General features: G+C 36.3%; 1 protein-coding gene across 1 annotated transcript; it reads left to right on the top strand.

The window, feature by feature from the left end:
* The first annotated feature begins 1014 nt into the window (after nucleotides 1-1014).
* On the top strand, nucleotides 1015-16852 carry LOC107755400 (peripherin-2-like). Its single transcript, XM_016572182.1, has 4 exons — nucleotides 1015-2002; nucleotides 2892-2895; nucleotides 6294-6308; nucleotides 16817-16852. The coding sequence occupies exons 1-4, from the start codon at nucleotides 1422-1424 to the stop codon at nucleotides 16850-16852; spliced, it is 636 nt and encodes a 211-aa protein (XP_016427668.1). The 5' UTR covers nucleotides 1015-1421.
* The last annotated feature ends 3373 nt before the right edge of the window (nucleotides 16853-20225 follow it).

Genomic DNA, 20225 nt, shown 5'->3' with positions numbered 1-20225 from the left:
ATCTGTCTTTACAACTTTTACTTGTAATGGAGTAATATTTGACCAGCAGTATCTGTACTTTCACTTAAGTAATGGAGTTGTGTACTTTGTCTGCCTCTGGCGTCCGGCTGGCTTGCGGCAACCACATGTGACGACCCGGGGCTAGACTCCACTTCGTCCACGGTGAAAGCTGATCCTCTTTGGATTTGAGACTTTAGTCTTTGCAACTTTACAGATCTTCTTTATGCACCAAGAGCTTGTAACACTCCAAAGAGAAAGGAAAAATTGAAATCGCATCATATGACCCCTTTAATATTTTAAAAATGATAGTTCTTAAATGTAATTGCAAGAAGTGGTCTGTTATATTTGGGTACTCTAATACAGTAAATAATGCGACCTTTGGCTGTAGTCTTTGATACAAGTACAATCATTATCTGAATATGAAGTTCTGTAGGCTAATTTTTTTTTTTTACTATTTTGACTTATTGTTTTGTGGGTAAAAATTTAACAATAAGGACTCATTTGACTAATTTAGTTAACATGCTTACATTGTTTAACGATACTTCTAGACTATTAATGTTTAAGAATTTATTAATATTAGTTAATGTTCATTTCAACATTAATAAATTCTTAAAATCGTCATATCTGTTAATGTTAGTTCATGCACTAAATAATTGTGTTAACTAACATTAACAAAGACTAATAAACATTGTAGAATTATATTCCTCATTCTTAGTTCATGTTAGCTAATGCATTAACTAATGTTAACAAATTGTAAAGTGTTAGGGTTTTGACTATCATCAGTTCCATGAATATTTCAACTTCGAGAAATGTAGAGATCCTCTCAAACAGTGGCGTGTTTGTCATGAACTCAAAGACCCTGGAAGTAGAAGTGTAGTGGTCTTAAGTCTTAGCCTCCTGGTTTTTGGTGTCTCTGTAGTTATGCCAGTCATACCGTGTGGCCAATCACACGCCACGGCAGGAGCTTAAAGATAGGCTCATCTACTGGCCAGGGATTTCTGTAAATGGGATGAGGGTGATTAGCTGGGTTTAGGATGACGTACAGTAACTTTGTGTTTAATCATTTGGATCCTTGGCTTTTGTCCTCCCTTTGCAGATAGAGGGACACCACTATTTGCGTCAGTACCTGAGGACACTGCTGTTTTAATTATTGAGATGAAAATCCATTTTTAAGATTGTAAAGATAATGTATTACATTGGTGTTTATCTTTAGAAGAACATGAGTTGGACTTAGTCTATTATGGGTGCGAAGATCATCATGAAAGTAGCTAACAAGTTCTCGCTTTACTGGAATGGATTACACATTGCGCCTTGAACGTACTTTCAACGTTCAACTTCTGTAAGCTACATTGCACAGCTGTCTTTGGAGATCACCAAACTCTGAAAGGACTTTTTTTTTGGACTTTAACTAGTTGATCATCATGGCTCTAATGAAGGTAAAGTTTGACCTGAAGAAACGGGTGAAGCTGGCCCAGATGCTATGGCTCATGTACTGGTTTTCCATTATGGCCGGAGTGCTGGTCTTCAGCATGGGCCTTTTCTTTAAAATTGAACTGCGCAAGAGAAGCGAACTTATGGACAACAATGAGAGTCATTTTGTACCCAACATTCTAATTGGTGTGGGTCTTTTGGCATGTTTTCTCAATGCCTGTGGGGGCAAAATCTGCTACGACTCGCTCGACTCCACCAAGTTTGTGAAATGGAAGTCCATTTTGAAGCCCTTTCTCATTTGTTGTTTGTTCTTCAACTTCCTCCTCATTGTCACAGCGGTGATGTGTTTTGTCATGCGCATTCCTCTAGAGTTTACACTTGCTGAGGGCCTGAAAAATGGAATGAAGTACTACAAGGACTCCGATACTCCCGGACGCTGCTACATGAAGAGAACTCTGGATCTCATGCAGATAGAGTTTCGCTGCTGTGGCAACAACAACTACAAAGATTGGTTCGAGATCCAGTGGGTGAGCAACCGGTACCTGGACTTCAGCTCCAAGGAAGTCAAAGAGTGAGTGTTTTTTTTTTCTTAATGGATGTGACACTTAAATGTAAACATTGTTTTCTTTCAGTTCTTTTCATTTCATGTTGTTCAGATATAGTTTAGACAATCAGATAACGGGTTGAGAGAAATTTAATTTAAGACACTTAAAACTTTTAAATGATAACAATAGTTTGTTGTGGAAGTTTTTATAATGACTTTATTTTTTATTTATTTATTTTTACAAAATTATTTAGCAATTTACAGTAAGGGGAGGGAATGGGTGATTCGCAGGGGTCACTTTGCAGTATAAGTGGTATCAGGCATGTTAGCCAGTTTAGATTTAGTCGCTAATCTTCTTAGATCACATTTTCTTGCCCCCAGAGCTTACTGTCCCTTTCATTTAGTTGAATACCTGGTAGATTGTCTTGGAATAGACATTGAAATTACTAGCCGAACGCTTGTGCATTAATATCAAAGAGTTATTTAATGGCTTTTGATGTTTAACACCTAACCTATAAAGTCAATGAAAAGTTTTCTAAAGTGGCTTAAATGAGCTATATTAATTTTTTTTAATTAATTTATTTATATGAATTGTATTTAATTGATAATAAATAACATTGAAGTTATGATGCAGAATTTTAGAAGTTTTTTGTGAGTATTCACAGTTTTCAAACTAAAAAAAGAATGTTGCCTTTTTTTTTTTTATTTACAAAATTTCTGGCTTAGATATGCCTATATAATTTATTTTATTTTGAAATGATAATTGATGTAAAATTAAACATTCACAGTGCTTTGTAAATGTTGTTTTTAATTTACTGTACATTTGAGTCGTACTTGTCACATGCATTCTGAAATTTAACAGGAGAAATACGGAAGTAATAAACTAAAGCATATTTGCAAAACTTTTCGTCTTTAGCCGGGTCCACACTGGTCAACCCAGAAGACCCTGAGAGTGAGAGCGAGGGCTGGATCCTGGAGAAAACTGTCAAAGAGACCTTCACTGACATCATGGCTAAGATGAAGGCCATGGGCAAAGGCAATCAAGTGGACGAGGAGGCAAATGAAGAGGCTGTTGCCACTGTGAGCTGAGCGAGCCCCGCCCACCAAACTTTGGCCACACCTACCTGAGGTAGAGAGCTGTGGGACACAGCCTAAAACTGTAACTATATCACTCACACTACACAAAGTGTAGACAAAGCCAATATGCTTTTAGGAACGAAACAGCATATATGGCTGAAATACTATGGAAAATGAGAAGGCCGTAAAGAGGGCGACTTTCTTTGGGTATTTTGGTTTGCCGACAAGCACATAAACACAGATGATCTGATAAAGACAGTAAGCTGCTTTTGAGTGTGCTCAGCTTAACTTCTTGGCAGGTGACCTGGACTGCTGCTGCATATCCGGTGAAGAGTATCAAGCAGTGTAGGATACAGAATGTCCTTGAGCAGGTACAGTATGTGTCAAACCAAACTGTGCACTTCTCTTTTCCACCATATTTTCCTCTTAGGTCACAGGATTTTTGGGAATGGGGGACACCATGCAAGTGCTGATTCACAGTTAGCTTTATATTAAAGAAAGTGATCTTAAAGCTGTAATGTCAAACTTGGGTCACATGGCATCATCACGTGGGATTATGTGATGAAATACAGTGGAGAAGACATATATAGAATGCAGTGCAGACACAATAGTGACAAATACACTATATGTGGTTTAACTGGCAGAACAGTGTGCGATTTAAAAACTGTCGAAAAAGGAGAAGGTGCATCTGTGCAAGTCTGTGCATATCAGGTGAATCAATATAAATCTTCAGTACATAATTGGGAATTGACTTGTAGCTTTTAGTTGAGGGGATGCAATATCACATTTTTTCCCCTTAGTAGATTATTTACAGCAAATAATTATGTTAATTCTTATAATTGTTGCTTTATGGGATTTATAACAATTGTAACTGGTTTGACTCATTTACTTAGTCATTTGGATTATTCTTAAAGGTGAAATGTGTAATTTTTTTTAGATATTAAAAGATTGTCTCCTATCCCAAACACGTATTTAGCCTATTTATCTGCATCTCAATAATGACTAATTTGGCATTATTTTTTGCACTTTCATATCAAATACGTACTTTTCATAAAACACCAGTAGGGCAGAAATCTCACACTTCACCTTTAAAGAGTATAAACTCAAAGGATTTGTAAACTGACCTGTTTTAAAATCCGCTTTCTTGGAGTCGAACAGTAGGGGTCAATGACAGAACTAGAACAAACAAACCTAAACTATCGATTTAAATCTCAGATAAACACTGCCATCTGTTGGTGTGTCCTTTAATTTATGGTGTTCAATAATCATTATTATCAAGGTATCGACGTAGGTCTCTATAAGTTTCATTTGTTTCTCAGACTGAATTAAGTCTCTGGAAACACTACAAAACCAGTTTCACGGTGTTGTGTTGCGATGTATTGTCTGTTCTCTCTCCGGGGATTTGAGCTTCTCTCTCTGTTCCTCTCAACTGGAAAATTGCCTTATCTCTCGATCCATCTTTTGCCAACATTTTCAGGCAAAGCTGAGCTCCTCCTACACAGAATCATATACAGACACCCACTCTCACACTCAGTGGCCATTATACTGCCGATGTTCACCCACTTCAACTGCTTCAACTTCTCTACATGGTTTGCATTATGATGTGCTTTACAGTAGGCTTAATAGTTTACTCAGAAGCGAAAAATCGGTACAGCTGTCAGAAGAGAGAACGATGTCAAATTTACCTTCCCTCCCATAGACGCTGCATTAGAAACACCCCTCGCATTAGCGTTAACTGTTTTTTTGTAATTTGATGCAAAGGTGATATAATACAAAGAATAGTGTTATAAATGTAGATACATTAAAAAAAAAAATACAAATATGAAAAACGTTCTAGTATTTACGATACTGATGACCGTTAAACGCGTCATCACAGTCTCGTGAAAAGGGTCCATTTACTCATCACAAAAGAAGATTTTTGTTTTGCCGTTAGTGATGAGGAGATTCATGCCAGTGACTTATTCAGTGACCATTTCTTCATATTGCATATTTACCCCAGTAGGTGGCGACAAATGTAGCATATTTTATGTGTTATGACCAAGGCATTGAATTGATTAGTTAAAAAACAACAAGTCTTAAGTCTTAAACGTTTTCGTATTTACGAGCCATTCTATTAACCGTATTCAGAGTCTTCTAAAAATATATTTTATAAACATGGATTTTAGGTCCCATTTGTATCTCGACAGGCTCCATTAAATGAACTGCCTAACAATAATGTATATTTTTTCTGTTACATGGGGAAAATAACAACATAAGCCAATGCATTTGGAACAACATGAAAGTGAGTAGGCTAAATGATGACAGAATTATAACTTTTAGACGAACATTTCTTTTAAGACAACTCTCCTGGCAGTTATTCTTTCTTATGCTCATGTTCATAAAATAGCTCGCACTAACTGACAGTTAATAAGACAGAGGACTCCGGTGCTCTGTGTCTTTAGCCTTTTACAGCCTCATCAGTAATGTCTGACTCTGAGAGTCTGATGGCTGAAGACAGCCCACACATTTAGCTAAATGGGATCATGATCTCTGTCTGTTTGAATGATGCAGGGATCCGTGAGTGTAAGTGTGTACATCTACTGTATAGCTTTTCAGAGAGTATTCTTTTATGTGGCATGGCCACAAAGCCTTCTTCATTTAAATTCAGAACATCACAATAATGAAAACTTGCAGCTAATTGTTAAAAGAATCGGCATTCCGATTCATTTTTTCAGGAATCGGACTACTCCGGTCGCCCTGCATGTTTTTGATTCACTAAAAAGAATCAGCTCAAGAGTTATTGGTCGTGAATCGGCAGCAGTGTTGGGCTAGTTACTCAAAAAATGTAATATATTACTCATTACTATTACTCCTTTCAAAAGTAATATTATTACTTTACTTATTACTTTCTGGCAACAGTAATTAGTTACACTATTACTTTTTTTTCATGCCCCACATAAGTTGCATATCTTCCCCATAAAATTCTTCTAAAACGTTAGCCTACTAACAATATATTTCTGCCTCATCGTTTGACCAAAATCCACATTGGATCGTAGTCAGAAGTTATTACAAACACTCAGTGGTGATTATTAGTAACGTTTAAGTGCTAATCTCATTAAGTGTAATGTGTAGCTTGAAGCTAACTATAATTTCTCTGTTATACACATATACGATTATATTTAATATTTTATCAAAAGAAATCATGTAAGTTCATAAGAAAATGTTTCATTCTCTTAAAATATTTTATACAATTTATATCGAGATCAGAGGGATGTGGGTGGGCAAGCCATGTAATGCCAGAGTAAAGTAATGCCACAACTTCTATAATGCCACAACTTACACATAAGTGTTCAGGTCATCTTTTCTCATGACAAAGTCAATTTAATGCCAATATTTCCATCCGCCGAATGTAAGCTTTTTCATATTCCATATGCCTGCCGCACTGTTGACTTCATGTGCCTGCGTAAGTTGTGAAAATTATGAAAATAAATCTAGGAATTATTGGATTGTTGGACTTTAAATCAGTAGGGGTTGAGGCATCGAAAGTAACTAAGTAAATAGCTGTTTTATGGATAGTAAATGTAATATTATTACTTAAGTCTTATTAGTAATTAGTTACACTACTAGTTACTGCAAAAGGTAATATTATTACTTTAACTAGTTACTGCCCAACACTGGTCGGCAGCATGGCGAGAACAACATTGTCATTCAACGTTGAACGTTGTTGAACAACATTGTTGAACAAATAACTCACACACCTCAGGAAAATTCGGTTACTTTTGCAATTGCACTGAAGATTTAGCAGCCGGTGCGTCGTTGGTAAAAAAAAATGTACAGGAACTACTGATCTAAAACATCTTTATCCACTTGTCACCAGTAGAGGGCAGTGCTTTGTTTACCTGTCTTCATTTGCTCAAATACAGTAAACTAACGTAGTCCTAACAGAGTAGACATTTCACGGTAGGTGTGACATAAGAGTCAAATCATTGTAGCAGCTTTATTTTATATTCTGGTTTAAAATAAAATACTGCACAGTATAACAACCTCAAGAGACTGAAATATTCAGTAAATCATGTTGGACTTAGCTTTCACAAACAAGGGAGCTGGGGCTGGTTGACTCAGGTAAGTTGTAACTGATGTCTCAATAACTAAGGTTTTGAGAAAGACGTCCAAATACACAATTGGTGTGGTTCCTCTAGCAGTGATTTTTTAATGTTTATTAAAAACTAGTAGTTCAAAAGTTTCTTAAATTTAATTTTATTCCAATATAATCATATTGCTATATATTTTGTATAGGGTATACTCAGGCAAGTGTGAACTAGCCAAATGGTTGAAGGGTGTCCTCAGGCAAGCAGTATTTCTTATAAATGTCAGGAAGCAGGATGTCACAGTTGTTTTATACATGTTGTAGTTTAACAGTTGATTAATTGCAATATGTGTTGGCCTTTTATGTGGTTATGTAAAAATTGGCTCTCAGAAATCGAGACCTACCCTGAGAAATATTCAGTGTATATATCCGCACACACAGTCAGCCACAATTTATTTGTTTCACAAGCGAAAACATAAACAAATATAAACAGGAATGTTATCAAGATAAAGGAAGTTTTGACTGGTCATGTGATCTCAAGATGTTTTCTCCAGTGAGGTGATTGATGTTGTATTGATGTTTGCTAGATGCTGTATAATAAATTTGCTTATATATGACTAGAGTATTCATATTCCAGTAGTGTGAGTGTACATGATTTCAACATATTTGTCCTTCAAAGTACTATTTCTAATTTGTAGAACTTTTTTAAAGCAGTGTTCCTTTAAGTGTCTTATGAGAAATTAATGAGACATTAACATAATCATCCTCATGGGGGCAGCATTTACTGACGTGACACATATTGACAGAGACTCTATTCTGTCACAATACAGACAAGTTACACCCATGTGATCTTTGTATGCAAACCCAATAACTTCTCAACAAAAATATCTATCTCATATATTTCGATTTTAACAATAAACCTATGGATAAAAAGCAGAATAATCTCATGATGATCAAATACTTGATCATCAATACTGTCGTGACCCCAGCCGTTTCTCTCACCCCTCTGCGCTCTGTGCTTGGCCTGAGTCCAGGGTTGTTCTCATTCTACGTGACCCGGTGATAAATGCCTGCAAGGAGACTGCGAATGACAAAAAACACGCTGGGGACCGAGAAAGGGAGAGATAGATGGACGCATTGAAGTGAAGAACGAGAGGTTCTTTGTAGGTGTAGCTTCATTGTTGCAGGGCAGGTTAAACTGTGTGGCTAGAGGAGAGAGTGTTTTGTCTTTTATTATACTGCTGAATGTTGCCCCTCTGAGAGCAGGATTAAACAGCAAAGATGGTGAAAGCCTGTAGGGAAAGACTTCATTATGTGATTTACAACATGGCCGCCAGCTTAGCTCTGATGACTGGGGGTCTGTCAGGAGGCCGTGGAAACCTTTATAGTTTAAAACACAGGCGACTCTACCCACTTCTTTTTTTCTTTTTTTTTTTACTTTCCTGGCAAGTTTTTTTATGTATATTTTCTGTCTGACCGCCCTCCAGTGAAGGTGAAAGGCTCTTATGGACTTGGGTTGTCTTTATTCAGCCTTGGAGCCATTAGCGTGTCAAGTTATGCTTAAGTAAGTCGTCATTGCTCTGCTTTGCAGGGGCAGTTGGCAGCAGATCTTAAAGGTATAATTAGGTTTTGATAGTGGTAATCTATATTCAAGGTAAGTTGACAGACTTTCACTTTTGTTTCCAAAAGCCCATCTCATCACATCTCTCCTTTTCTGATTCGAAATCCTTCCTTAAAGGAATATTTCAGGTTCAAAGGAAGATTATTATCTGTAACTAGACAATAATTTTCACTCATCTTTCATTTTACACAGCAACTATTAATTAATTAATTAATTAATCAATTCATTCATTCATTTTTACCTACAATTATAATGAAACTTAATAATTACTTTACTAAAACAAATATTGTTCAGTCTGTCATCAGTCTATCCAGATATATATTTAAACTAAAACAAACATAAAGAATATTTATGTCGCAATTGTGGTATGCCACTAATGCTGAATTGTATTTAACCCAGAATAGCCATATTTAACTCTTTTATGCAAGTTTGTCTTTATCAATAGGGCCTGGAAGAAAGAATTGACAAGCAGAGAATAACAAATATTATTCAGTCTATTATAAATCTATCCAGATATATATTTAAACAAAAAAAATATAAACATAAATAAAATCTCTTATGAGCCTCTTATGCTGAATTGTATTTAACCCAGAATGATCTGTTAAGAGCCTTATTTAACACTTTATGCCAGCCTGTGCTTTTCACTAGGGCCTGGGAGAAAGAATTTACACGCAGAGAAAAACAAATATTGTTCATTCTGTCATCAATCTATCTAGATAGAGCGCGACATAAAGAAACATTAGAGGGTAATTCACCTTCAACCCCCGAATCCAATGTTAGTGCCAAAACCAGATTACCTGAGTGAAAGTTTGACAAGACACTCATTCTTTTAGCATGCTTTTGGGATTTGTAAACTGTTTCTGGATGACAATAGAAAGAAGAGTTTAATGTACTTCACCTAAACTCTTAAACACACATCAGCTATTGACTCATTCTAATAGCACCATCAATCAATCATTCACAATGACAAGCTTTAAGTCCGACTCCTCCACACATATCACATATTAGATTGCCAAGAAAACTATTTCTATCTGTGTAAAATGGATTAAGGTGAGAAGGAGAAGTGTTAGACAAAGAGTATAAGACAACAGCTTTCTCAGGGGAGACAAAACAGCATAAAAGAAAGACTGTTTATATCAAAATGCTTTTATTATCTGCAATAGCTTTTAAAACATTTCTAGGGTCTATCTATATCATCATTTTAGATGATTAAGAATTAATAAAATTTTACTAATTTAGTTAGATGCAGGGCCAAGTTGTAGAGTGTTATTTAGTCATCCAACACTTCATAGAAAATTGAATTTTATTTCATAATAAACATTAATTTGTGTTGTTATAGTTAAAAGTTATTGATTTTTTGGCAGATCAGCCTTATTAATTTAAGCAGCAGCCCTATTGGTAAATGTATTTATTAATTTAGTGAAGTACAGTTTCTGGTAACATAATGGTAAGCTTTATTCGTTTCATTTATGCTTTAATTAATGAATGTTTAATGGGCAAGGACAACTAACTTGAGTATTTATTTGTAGAGTTCCAATCTTCACATGGACAATTCTGACATTTTCTTCAAGTGGGAATTTAATGCATTCTAATGATGCTCATTCCGTGAGAACATTCCATTAGATAAAAAAAATCAAATTTGAACAAACAAGAAGCAAAAAAAAAGGAAAGAAGCCTGGAAACTTTATAGCAAAGTACCGCTTTTTTTTAACACATTGTGTAGTGATGTGAAATTCAATAACAGGCAAATGTAACTGTCAATAAAATATAGAGGAACATATTCTCCATTATTGTAAAATATCTCTTTGGTAAAGGCTGTTTTAGAAGTGAGTGTGTGTGTATATATGTTTGTGTGTTACTGTACAGAGCTCAATGACAGGCTCTGTTGCACTCGTCTCTGAAGGACAATCTCAAGCAGCAACAACACAGCATTATCTGAAAATCGATTTTCTCAAGTTTCCTTATGATCATTTGAGAGTTTTGAGAGCTGACGTGGAAGGGGAATAAAAGTGTCCGTATTTTGAAGACAATAAAAATAAAAGGCCTTGAGCTGGAGAGTATAGAGCATTAATAGAAAATATTGATCCAAACTGGCCGGTTTAGTATGATGCACATGTTGTCGGGGAAGGACTGGGACTATTTAATGCTTTAAAAAGTGTAACACTTCCTGTTTTCTTCTATTTCATAACGGTAGGCCTATATGTTATCGTCCACTCAAATTTCTTCGAATTTATGTCATAAACACTACCATTCAAAAGTTATATATATATATTATAAAAATGTTTCTGCGTACTCTTGTGTCACATGCAATCGGCCCCTCATGGCAATCAGGGGGGTGCGTTGTCCCTCAAAGACAGTGTGGCCCTCTGAAACGTGCAATTGTTCTGGTGGTGCAAGAACAATGGGTCGTCTTCGCCCTCACATGCCCACCATACCAGCTGGCGATGACAAACCATGTCACCACACTAACCCTCCTTGTACGTCCAAACGCCCATCAAGCACATAAGACCACTGTTGTCCTTGGCTGGTCAATGGACACTTGATTGTTTGTGAACCAGTGCTATGTGCTGGGTTGCCTGGACTGGGGGTGGAGAAGCATTCACGGTGCTACATATTTGTCTTAGAGGCCACAATAGAAGTATACATTTGGACTCAATGAGACACATTGAGCTAGACTGGACAAAGGCAGGGCAGTGCATGGACACACTCATGTAAAAACATGGGCAGATATATGTTAGCGCAGCATTAGCATGTCAATACCGAAGAATTCTAAACTGCTTCGGCATGCATTGGATTTACCATAAAAAGAAAGCTGGGATTAAAAATGAACCGGCTTATTAAATCAAGCCCCATTTAACCTTTTTCCAGTGTCTTTTCATGTTCTAGCACAGAGGTTGCTTACAAAATTGGGCACATTCCATCTGAACACAGTGTGCTTGAAGGAAATGCCTCTGAAAATGACCAAACTACTAAAAATCATGCAACAGTTGTTAGCATGTAACAGTTCGTTTTCAAGGCTGATCACAATTTACGGTCACCGTTTTATTATAGACGGGAACTTCACAATGAGGAAGTCTGCTTGTGTGACCTGTGTGAGCGTTCGCAGTATCCAGTAACAAGCTCTGGAACAAGAGGTTCTCGGTATAACGGACTGACAGAACATTGTGTAGCAGAAATGAACCAAGTCCGAATTACTGTGGGCTATGACATTTGCTCTTTGGAAGATTCTGAGATCTATGACTCATGTCTTTCTAAAGGTTGGGCATTACATCTGAGTCGCTGACAACTAACCCCTCATGATAAAATGAAAATGCAATTCTTTGTTTAACCTCGCTGCAGGGTTCGGTTGTGTTTGACCAGTAAAATGCTTGTCTAACACACAATATATTTGATAACTTGTTTTCAAAGAATAATATTGATTGTGTCTCTGATCAGGCCAGCCATAATTCCTTCAGAATAAATGGTTATCCAAGTATGTGGCACAACAGCAACATTTGAAGTTTATTTTTTAAATGGATTTGTCTGGTTGGCAGCTTGTCAGTGTAACAGTACTACGCTAAAACACTTTCTCTAAGTATGGTAGACCTCCTTGGAAAAGGCTTGTTTCAGGTGTCTAGTTAAACTTTGACACATAGCAATCTTTTATAATCTATTATATGAATCTATAATCTATTATATTATATTATATTATATTATATTAATTAGTTACCCAGTAAGTGTTGGCTGTCGACAATTTGGGGTCCGTAAGATTTTTTAAACGTTTTTGAAAGTCTCTTATACTCACCAAGGCAGCATTTTTATGAATATACAGTAAAAACAGTAATATTGTGAAATGTTATTACAATTCACAAATAACCATTTTCAAATGTTTAAAAATATTAAAAAATGTATTTGATTTCCCTGCTGAATTTTTAGCAGCCATTTCTCCAGTCTTCAGTGTCACATAATCATTCAGAAACCATTCTAATTGTTATGGGATTAGTGTAATTATGACGTGCGGATCCATTTGCAAAGCTTTATTAGAAGACATGATCAGAAACAGGCAGGGTCGAACACCAACAGATATGGCACAGGCAAGACACAAGAGTAATCCGTTAAACAGGCGTGGGTGGATCGATGGCGAACGTAATCCAGAGGGCTTGACAAGAGGTGTAATCCGAGGAACACGAGCAATAGTCCAGGCAAGGTGCAAACATAATCCAAAAGACAAGACGAAAGGGTAATCCAAAAGAATCCAAACACGGGAAAGCAGGCAAGGCAAGACTATGACAATGACTAGGTAAACTGGAGCAGGCTCCGTAAAATAGCTATCAGCTTGGGTAGCGATATGCACTTACAATACTCGGCGATTTGAAGGAGGAAGTCCATGGCTTATAAAGTGTCTTAGATTGGTTACAGCTGTGTGTGTCATTAGTGCAATGGGTGATGGGAAATGTAGTCCAGGGTACAGTATATCAGTCTGTGCAGTGTGAGAGTCAATAAGATGGAAGAGCGACCTCTGGTGGCAATCGGACGGATAGCCACGGCCCGGATTCGTGACACTAATACACTGATTTGGTACATTTCTTATTATTATCAATGTTGAAAACTGTTGTTTTGCTCAATAGTTTTGAGGTGTTTTGCTTAGTATTTTTACTCACCCCAAACTTATGAATGGTAGTGTATAGCAAACAAAGTTTAAGAATAACCGTAAGTTTAAGTTTAGGAAATCTGTTACAAAATCTCTTTTCTATTGTCTGTTTATTGTTGCGGTTTCCGTATAAGGAGTTGCACATTTCATGAACTCCCGACCCGGTCTTCAAAACAAATGCCAACAACCCTGTAGTTAATAATTCCTAATAAAACCACACTTATTATGGCTCTTCAAGAACACTTTTAGTCACAGCAGATCAGACGTTAATGACCTCGGGGATGCGTGTCACAGAGAGGCGAAGAGCGGTCTTAAATCTTTCAATAAAACTTGCTCTCAGAAGTAAAGCAAATTCAGATGGACCATCAGTCTTTCAAATCCCACGAGTTCCATCATGTCTTATTCATTATCTACACACAGTTCCCAGTCCTTTCATTTCCTCCCACTTGTGTGAGCGCTTCCTCTTTAAGTGTCTGGTCCAAATGTAATATCAGTATATCAGATGTCTGCGCTTATAAATCTCGAGACAGTTTTTACAAGTCGCTATTTATAATGTACTATTTTTGATTGATTTGATTACTGAACTTCATTTTACTGTCTGTCTACACTTGTTTCTCTTGATTTTGCAGAGATATAGTAGTACAGTACACTGTTCCATGTGTTTTTCATTAGAAAGTACGGTTGAAGCAATCATATATAGTACTTCCCCACCCAGCATTTTATGATGTGGTGAAACTGACCGTGTTATGCCTTGGGCTGTGCTGCAATCTTCATACTCTGTTGTTTTGTGCGCTGACATGAAATGTAAACTGAGTGAGATCAGACCGGAGAGAATCTGACTTCAGCAGATGGCAATGACGTAGTGGATCCAGAGATATTTCCTTCAACATGCGTGTGTAATGTGCAACACCCCATTCCTGAGAGAGAGAGAAAAGAGCATTTACCAAGAATGCATTGAGCACAGGCTCTTGATCCAGTTTCTTTTGTTCCTAAACTGGACAACTTTGAAGACAATTCCAGGTGTGTAAAGATAACACAGCACATTTCCTTCTATAGAGTGAAAGCAATGTGATCCTTATCCTATTAGATGACACATTTACTTTTATTTGGCTTTAGAGAAGATAGATTTGACCACATACTGTACTAATACTCACTTAGAAAGTATGAGTTTTGTAACTGCTTAAAAAAATAAACTAGGTTTCTAAGAAGAAAAATAGTTGTTTTTACTTTACAATCATGCCTCACACGATTCCCTAATGAGTTATGTGGCAAAAAATAAACAGTTTTTTTTTTTGGTAGTAAATGCTGTTACTGTGCAGGCCAACAGAGATGACAACTGTTTCAAATGAAGCTATAAAATCTGGCTTTTATTTTCTTTCTATGTTTGCTTTTAATGTAGGTCGCTGGAGGAAACAGTCTGAACTGGATCCGTTTCAAACCCTCCAAGTCTGTTTTATAACTCTTGAGAGTCAGTTGCTTCATCCTGAGAAATTTCACTCTAGTCCCTCAAAGTCTCTCTGAACAAATGCACACACAATCAAATAACGTCTCTTTTAGCTTATGTGCCGTTACAGAACTGTTGACACAATCTTATCATTCTTTGTGTGCAGAATTATTCAGCTAACCTGCCTCACAGTTACAGCTGGTGGGGTTTTAGATTCAAGCAAGCTTTTCTTTATCAACATCACAGACTGCTAGAAGATCTGGACATATGAAGTGTACAATCATTAGCAGGAAAGATACGGGTTTGGAAAAACATGATGATAAATAAATGATGACAGAATTTTCTTCTTTTTTTTGAGTGAACTATCTCTTTAAGACCTGCTTTTAGATCTTGAATACTAAGTCATAAGTCTTTCAAAATATTTCATCAGTATTTTCTGATGCAGTCATATGATTTTCAGATGTTGTTCATCTGGTACAGTGTGATGGGTGATTTGAACTGACAGATCAATCTGTAGGCAGCTGTGGTGATGTCATCACATAGGCTGCTAGCTCCATTTATGAAGTCACTCCTCTGTGTAGCTTCTAAAAACAATGAACCACAGACTTTCTGTCCTTCAAACCCTCACTGACTGGCATTATGGAACTGAACCAAGCTCTGGAATAGAAATCTGACCTAATCACATCCGTTGATCATGTATCTGTCATCAATGTGAAAGACTTGGATACCACAGATGTGCTCTCTGGACTTTCTTGGTCCAAAGAGAGACTATGGATGACTGTATCTCTCCTTGAATCTGTGTTATAGATGCTTGGATCAACCAGTGGAAAAACAAGCCCATATATTCCTGTAATCATGACTGTCTCTGACACATATCTTGGTCAGCCCCCGTGTGACCCTGGACCACAATACCTGTCATAAGTAGCATGGGTATAATAGCCAAAAATATATTGTATGGGTCAAAGTTATTGATTTTTCTTTTATGCCAAAAATCATTAGGATATTAAGTAAAGATCATGTTCCATGAAGATATTTTGTAAATTTCCTTCCGTAAATATATCAAAACAGTAATATGCATTGCTAAGAACTTCATTTGGACAACTTTAAAGGCGATTTTCTCAATATTTTGATTTTTTTGCACCCTCAGATTCCAGATTTTCAAATAGTTTTATTCAGCTTTCAGATGGTGTATAAATCTCAATTTCCAAAAATGGACCCTTATGGTCCAGGGTCACAAATATGTAAATAATGTTATTTCTATTAACTTTAGCTTTGACTAAAAATAATTCCTTACAATGGAAATAAATAAATATGTAGATTTTTTTGAAGATTATTTCTATCTCACATCAGCTTTCAACAAAAATAGTGCATTACAGTGTACAAGTACTTTAGGCTTTAATGAGGTAAGGAACTACAGTTCCATGAAATGTTGCTTCATGGCAGTGGATGTTTGTGGCAGAGATCTTTTGGTGTGATTTTCTCACCTAAGTGATTTATTTTTCCTGCAGAATCATCGGTAATGTCGTTTTTCCACTGTGAATTCCTCTGGTAAACACTATTCTTTGAAAATAGGTTGAAATAATGCAAACTGATAGATCAACAAAAAAACCCACATATCATTGATTAACAATCTTGAAACTCACAGTTTCCCTATGGAGAAAATGAATGGAATTTTAACTTCTGAAACCCGACTGTTGCACTATTAGAAAATATTTGACCACAGAATGCCGCGATTGACCAGCCAGAACCGAGTATAGTCCAGAAAGCCTGAAATATGAGATGTTTAACCTTAGAACATCCATATTTAGTTGAATGTTTAAATCCATGTGAAGCTCAGGTTGTGTCTTTTCTTATCTATAATGAGACTATTATGCTTTCATCATCTTAGTATTATATATGTGCTGCTTAATTATATTTAACTGAGCTGTATATGCTTTTTATCTACTGTATTTTTGTTTCCTTTCATTTTCTGACTATTAACATAAAGCAAAGGAACTGCCGAGATGGAAATTAGCCATTCATCTAACTCATTTATTTGAATGTTGATTAATGTACGCTGTCTCTTTTTAAATAAATAATAAAAAAGGAAAGACACACAAATGCAACGAATGTGAGATTTTTTTGAGCTGAATCGCATCATCCCCACAGCCTCACACCAGTACGTCCATTTCCATACTGTCTGGCTTCTTTCCTTGTCTATTAGCATTTAGTGGCTACATGTGGTTTCGAGAGTCACCTCAGGGAATCTCTTTGCCTTGAGCGAACTTTCCTTTTTATTGAGAGGAAAAGAAGAAGAAATGAAGTGGCAGCAAGTGTGGTTGGAGGCCAGGACTGCCCATCTACTTGCTGGGTGGCATGTTGTGATGCCTGTGGCTTCCTCTGCTCTCCAGTTTTCCAGCCTAATGTTCGATGCACTTAAACCCTCTTTCTCCTCCCGCTGTGAGCCAGCGCATCAGATATGTTACATTACCCACTATGCATAATGGATTAGCAATAAATCTATTTCTGTAACGGGGCTATGTCTCCTGCATTATGTCTCTGAGGTCTTTATTAGTGAATACCAATGATTTTGTGCAGAAAGAACACAACCAGAGAGAGAATGAAAAGGGGTGATGAGGGGGAGGAATGGAGCTAAAATAGCTGTTGTGGAGGGTGCTATATAACCCAGGGAGAGAAATGAGTTTGGTGGCACTGTATTATTCAGTGTTGTTAAAACACGGACGCATTCTCGGCATCAGAAGATAATAGTTTCGTAATTCGTGCATCAGAAAATGAAAAAATGTGATGTATCAGAAAATTACATGTAATTTCTGATGCAATTCTTTCAACCAGTGAGCATGATCAGGCCCATATGGAATCTGTGCCACAGAAAGCTTGTTAAGTTTTTCATAGAACATAGTTGTTGTTTTTTTTGACACACACACACACACACACACACATACATACACATACACACATACCGATCTTTAAAAATGTTGGGGTCAGTAAGAATAGTAAGGAAGCATTAACTTGATCAAAAAAAGACATTTACATTGTTACAAAAAATCTATTTCAAACACATGCTGTTCTTTTGAAGTTTCTATTCACCTGATATTTCTCCAAATATCACATTCACCAAAATTCTATCCCCACTCATTGCAAATTAATTCTAAACTAAATGTCATTGTTGGTAAATATAAAAAGTATATTTAAAAATTTTTACAAGCTAATTTTATTATGATTTCAGCTGCTTAATAATGTTTAATTTCATGCCACATTATTCTGCATATTTTCCCTTAACATGAGCTAAAGAGCAAACAAAATTTCCTTTAGTTTTGTTCGAATTCATAATGTTCCAGTAGATAAGGTTGAGAAAAGAATTCATCAAACTAAGGGAGCCACAGGTGTGAACCCCAGTCTAGAGGTCACTGCCATTTTTTTCCTTTTTAAGGAATTTGTAAGGTATTGGTGTTTGTGGTGTTTATCTCAAGCCGATAAATATTCAAAAAAATATTCTTCAAATGGAGCAACAAATTGGGCACACCATGGTCTCCCAATAGTTTTTTTTTTTTTGAGTGACAGGTGATGGGCAGCTGAATCCACAGCTAAGGTGGGCTGCCTCACTGGAGGTGGTCTTAAGAATATCTGCTGAAATGCCTGGCCACATATGAATTGCCGGGATGCAGAAAGGATTTTGATTATATGAAAAGTCTTGTAGAGAAAACATGAAATAGGGAATCATGACTCAAATACTCATTTAGGAGACTGTATGCTTGACACAGTCTTGATCCTTCTGAAATGAGACACATGGTCTAAATTAGGATAAAGAGATAAACATTCAGTGTTATCTATGTGGGCAGCAGCTCACAGAATTCTTGTCACATACAGTGTAAATTTACACCTATATTTTTGCCAATCACTTTCTTGCCAATGTGACTTAATTACAATTACATAGGAGCTTATACTTTTCTTTAATGCACATTTTAAAATAATTATATACAATTTATATAAATACACTACTATTCAAAAATCACATATCAGTAAGTTTTTTTTTAAAATAAAGTAATACTTTTCTTCAGAAGTTTGCATTTAATTGATCAAAAGTGACAGTAATTGCTCCTGAAAATTCAGCTTTGCCTTTGCTTGATGTTATTTTAAATTGTAATAATATTTCACAATATTACTGTTTTTACTATTTTGGTAAAAAAAAAATAAAGCCTTGGTGAGCATAAGACTAAGATACAAAACAATAAAAAATCTGATCGACCCCAAACTTTTGAAAGGTAATGTGTATATACAGTACATAAAATATGTTTGAAAAAATATCTAAAACATAATAAATACAACACAATGAATTCACAGTGAATGACAAATATCTTAATAGCTTGAGCCATGTGTTAGTGTACCATATTCTTTTGTTTTACATGGACAATTGTGTCAATAGACTATAATGGAATGTCAGAAGACACAGCCATGATGCCTAAGCATGAACTGAACTTGGACCTTTTAACTGACCCAGACCTCATGCTGAATGTAAAGCTTGTTTGGCTTGTTGTTGACAGAACCGCATGCATGCACAAAGCAAAAGCAGATACAGTTGTCTGTTTAAATCCTTCTTGGCTTTGGTATGTATGCTATGACGTGGGAGAGACACTTAGTAGTCTCCAGACATTCATCATAACAAATATCATAAACAAAACAGCATGTTCATTCTCTGTTTTCCACTGATATATACACTCAATGGATTGCAGAGTACAGACAGACTACAAACCAACCTTTGTTACTACACAAAGACCCAGTGGTAAAACATGCATCATTCACCATGTCATACACAATGTACATTCCCAGATATACAGCATTCTTAAAGTGGGTACACACACAAACTGGATGCTTTTGTACAATGACATAATTGTTAGATGAGCATACATTCATACCCAAACACACATGCAAACATGCAAATATATACACTGGGTTGTGCTATATATGCTGGGTTGTTTCAACCCAATTTTGGGTCAAATATGGACTAGCCCAACTGTTGGGTTAAAAAGTTAATTTAAAAATGTAACCAAAATTTAACCCAACAGTTTGGTTAGACCATATTTGACCCAAAATTGGGTTGAAACAACCCAGCATTTTTAGAGTGTAGAGTTCTTCACAAACACACAGTGAACAAACATTGTTTAACATAATCACACAACTGGGACACATACGTTCATCGCCATGTCACAAGTAACTGCCAGCCTGTCTACACATGAAAGAAAAACAGGTGCAGAGGATCCTTGTGTCTGTTTAACAACAATGCCATTTGTCTTATGTCCAAAATAAAGCTTTCAAACGGTTTTCTTGTCAGATTACAGTGCTCTTAAAGGAACAGTTCACCGAAAATAAAAATTTGCTAAAACTTTATACTTAGATGTAGATTGTTTCTTCAAT

The sequence above is a fragment of the Sinocyclocheilus rhinocerous genome, unplaced genomic scaffold, assembly GCF_001515625.1.
Source record: "Sinocyclocheilus rhinocerous isolate Xijiao unplaced genomic scaffold, SAMN03320098_v1.1 scaffold140, whole genome shotgun sequence".
Classification (NCBI taxonomy): Eukaryota; Metazoa; Chordata; class Actinopteri; order Cypriniformes; family Cyprinidae; genus Sinocyclocheilus; species Sinocyclocheilus rhinocerous.
Note: the sequence above shows the minus strand (reverse complement) of the source record. Positions and strands in the feature narration are given on the sequence as shown.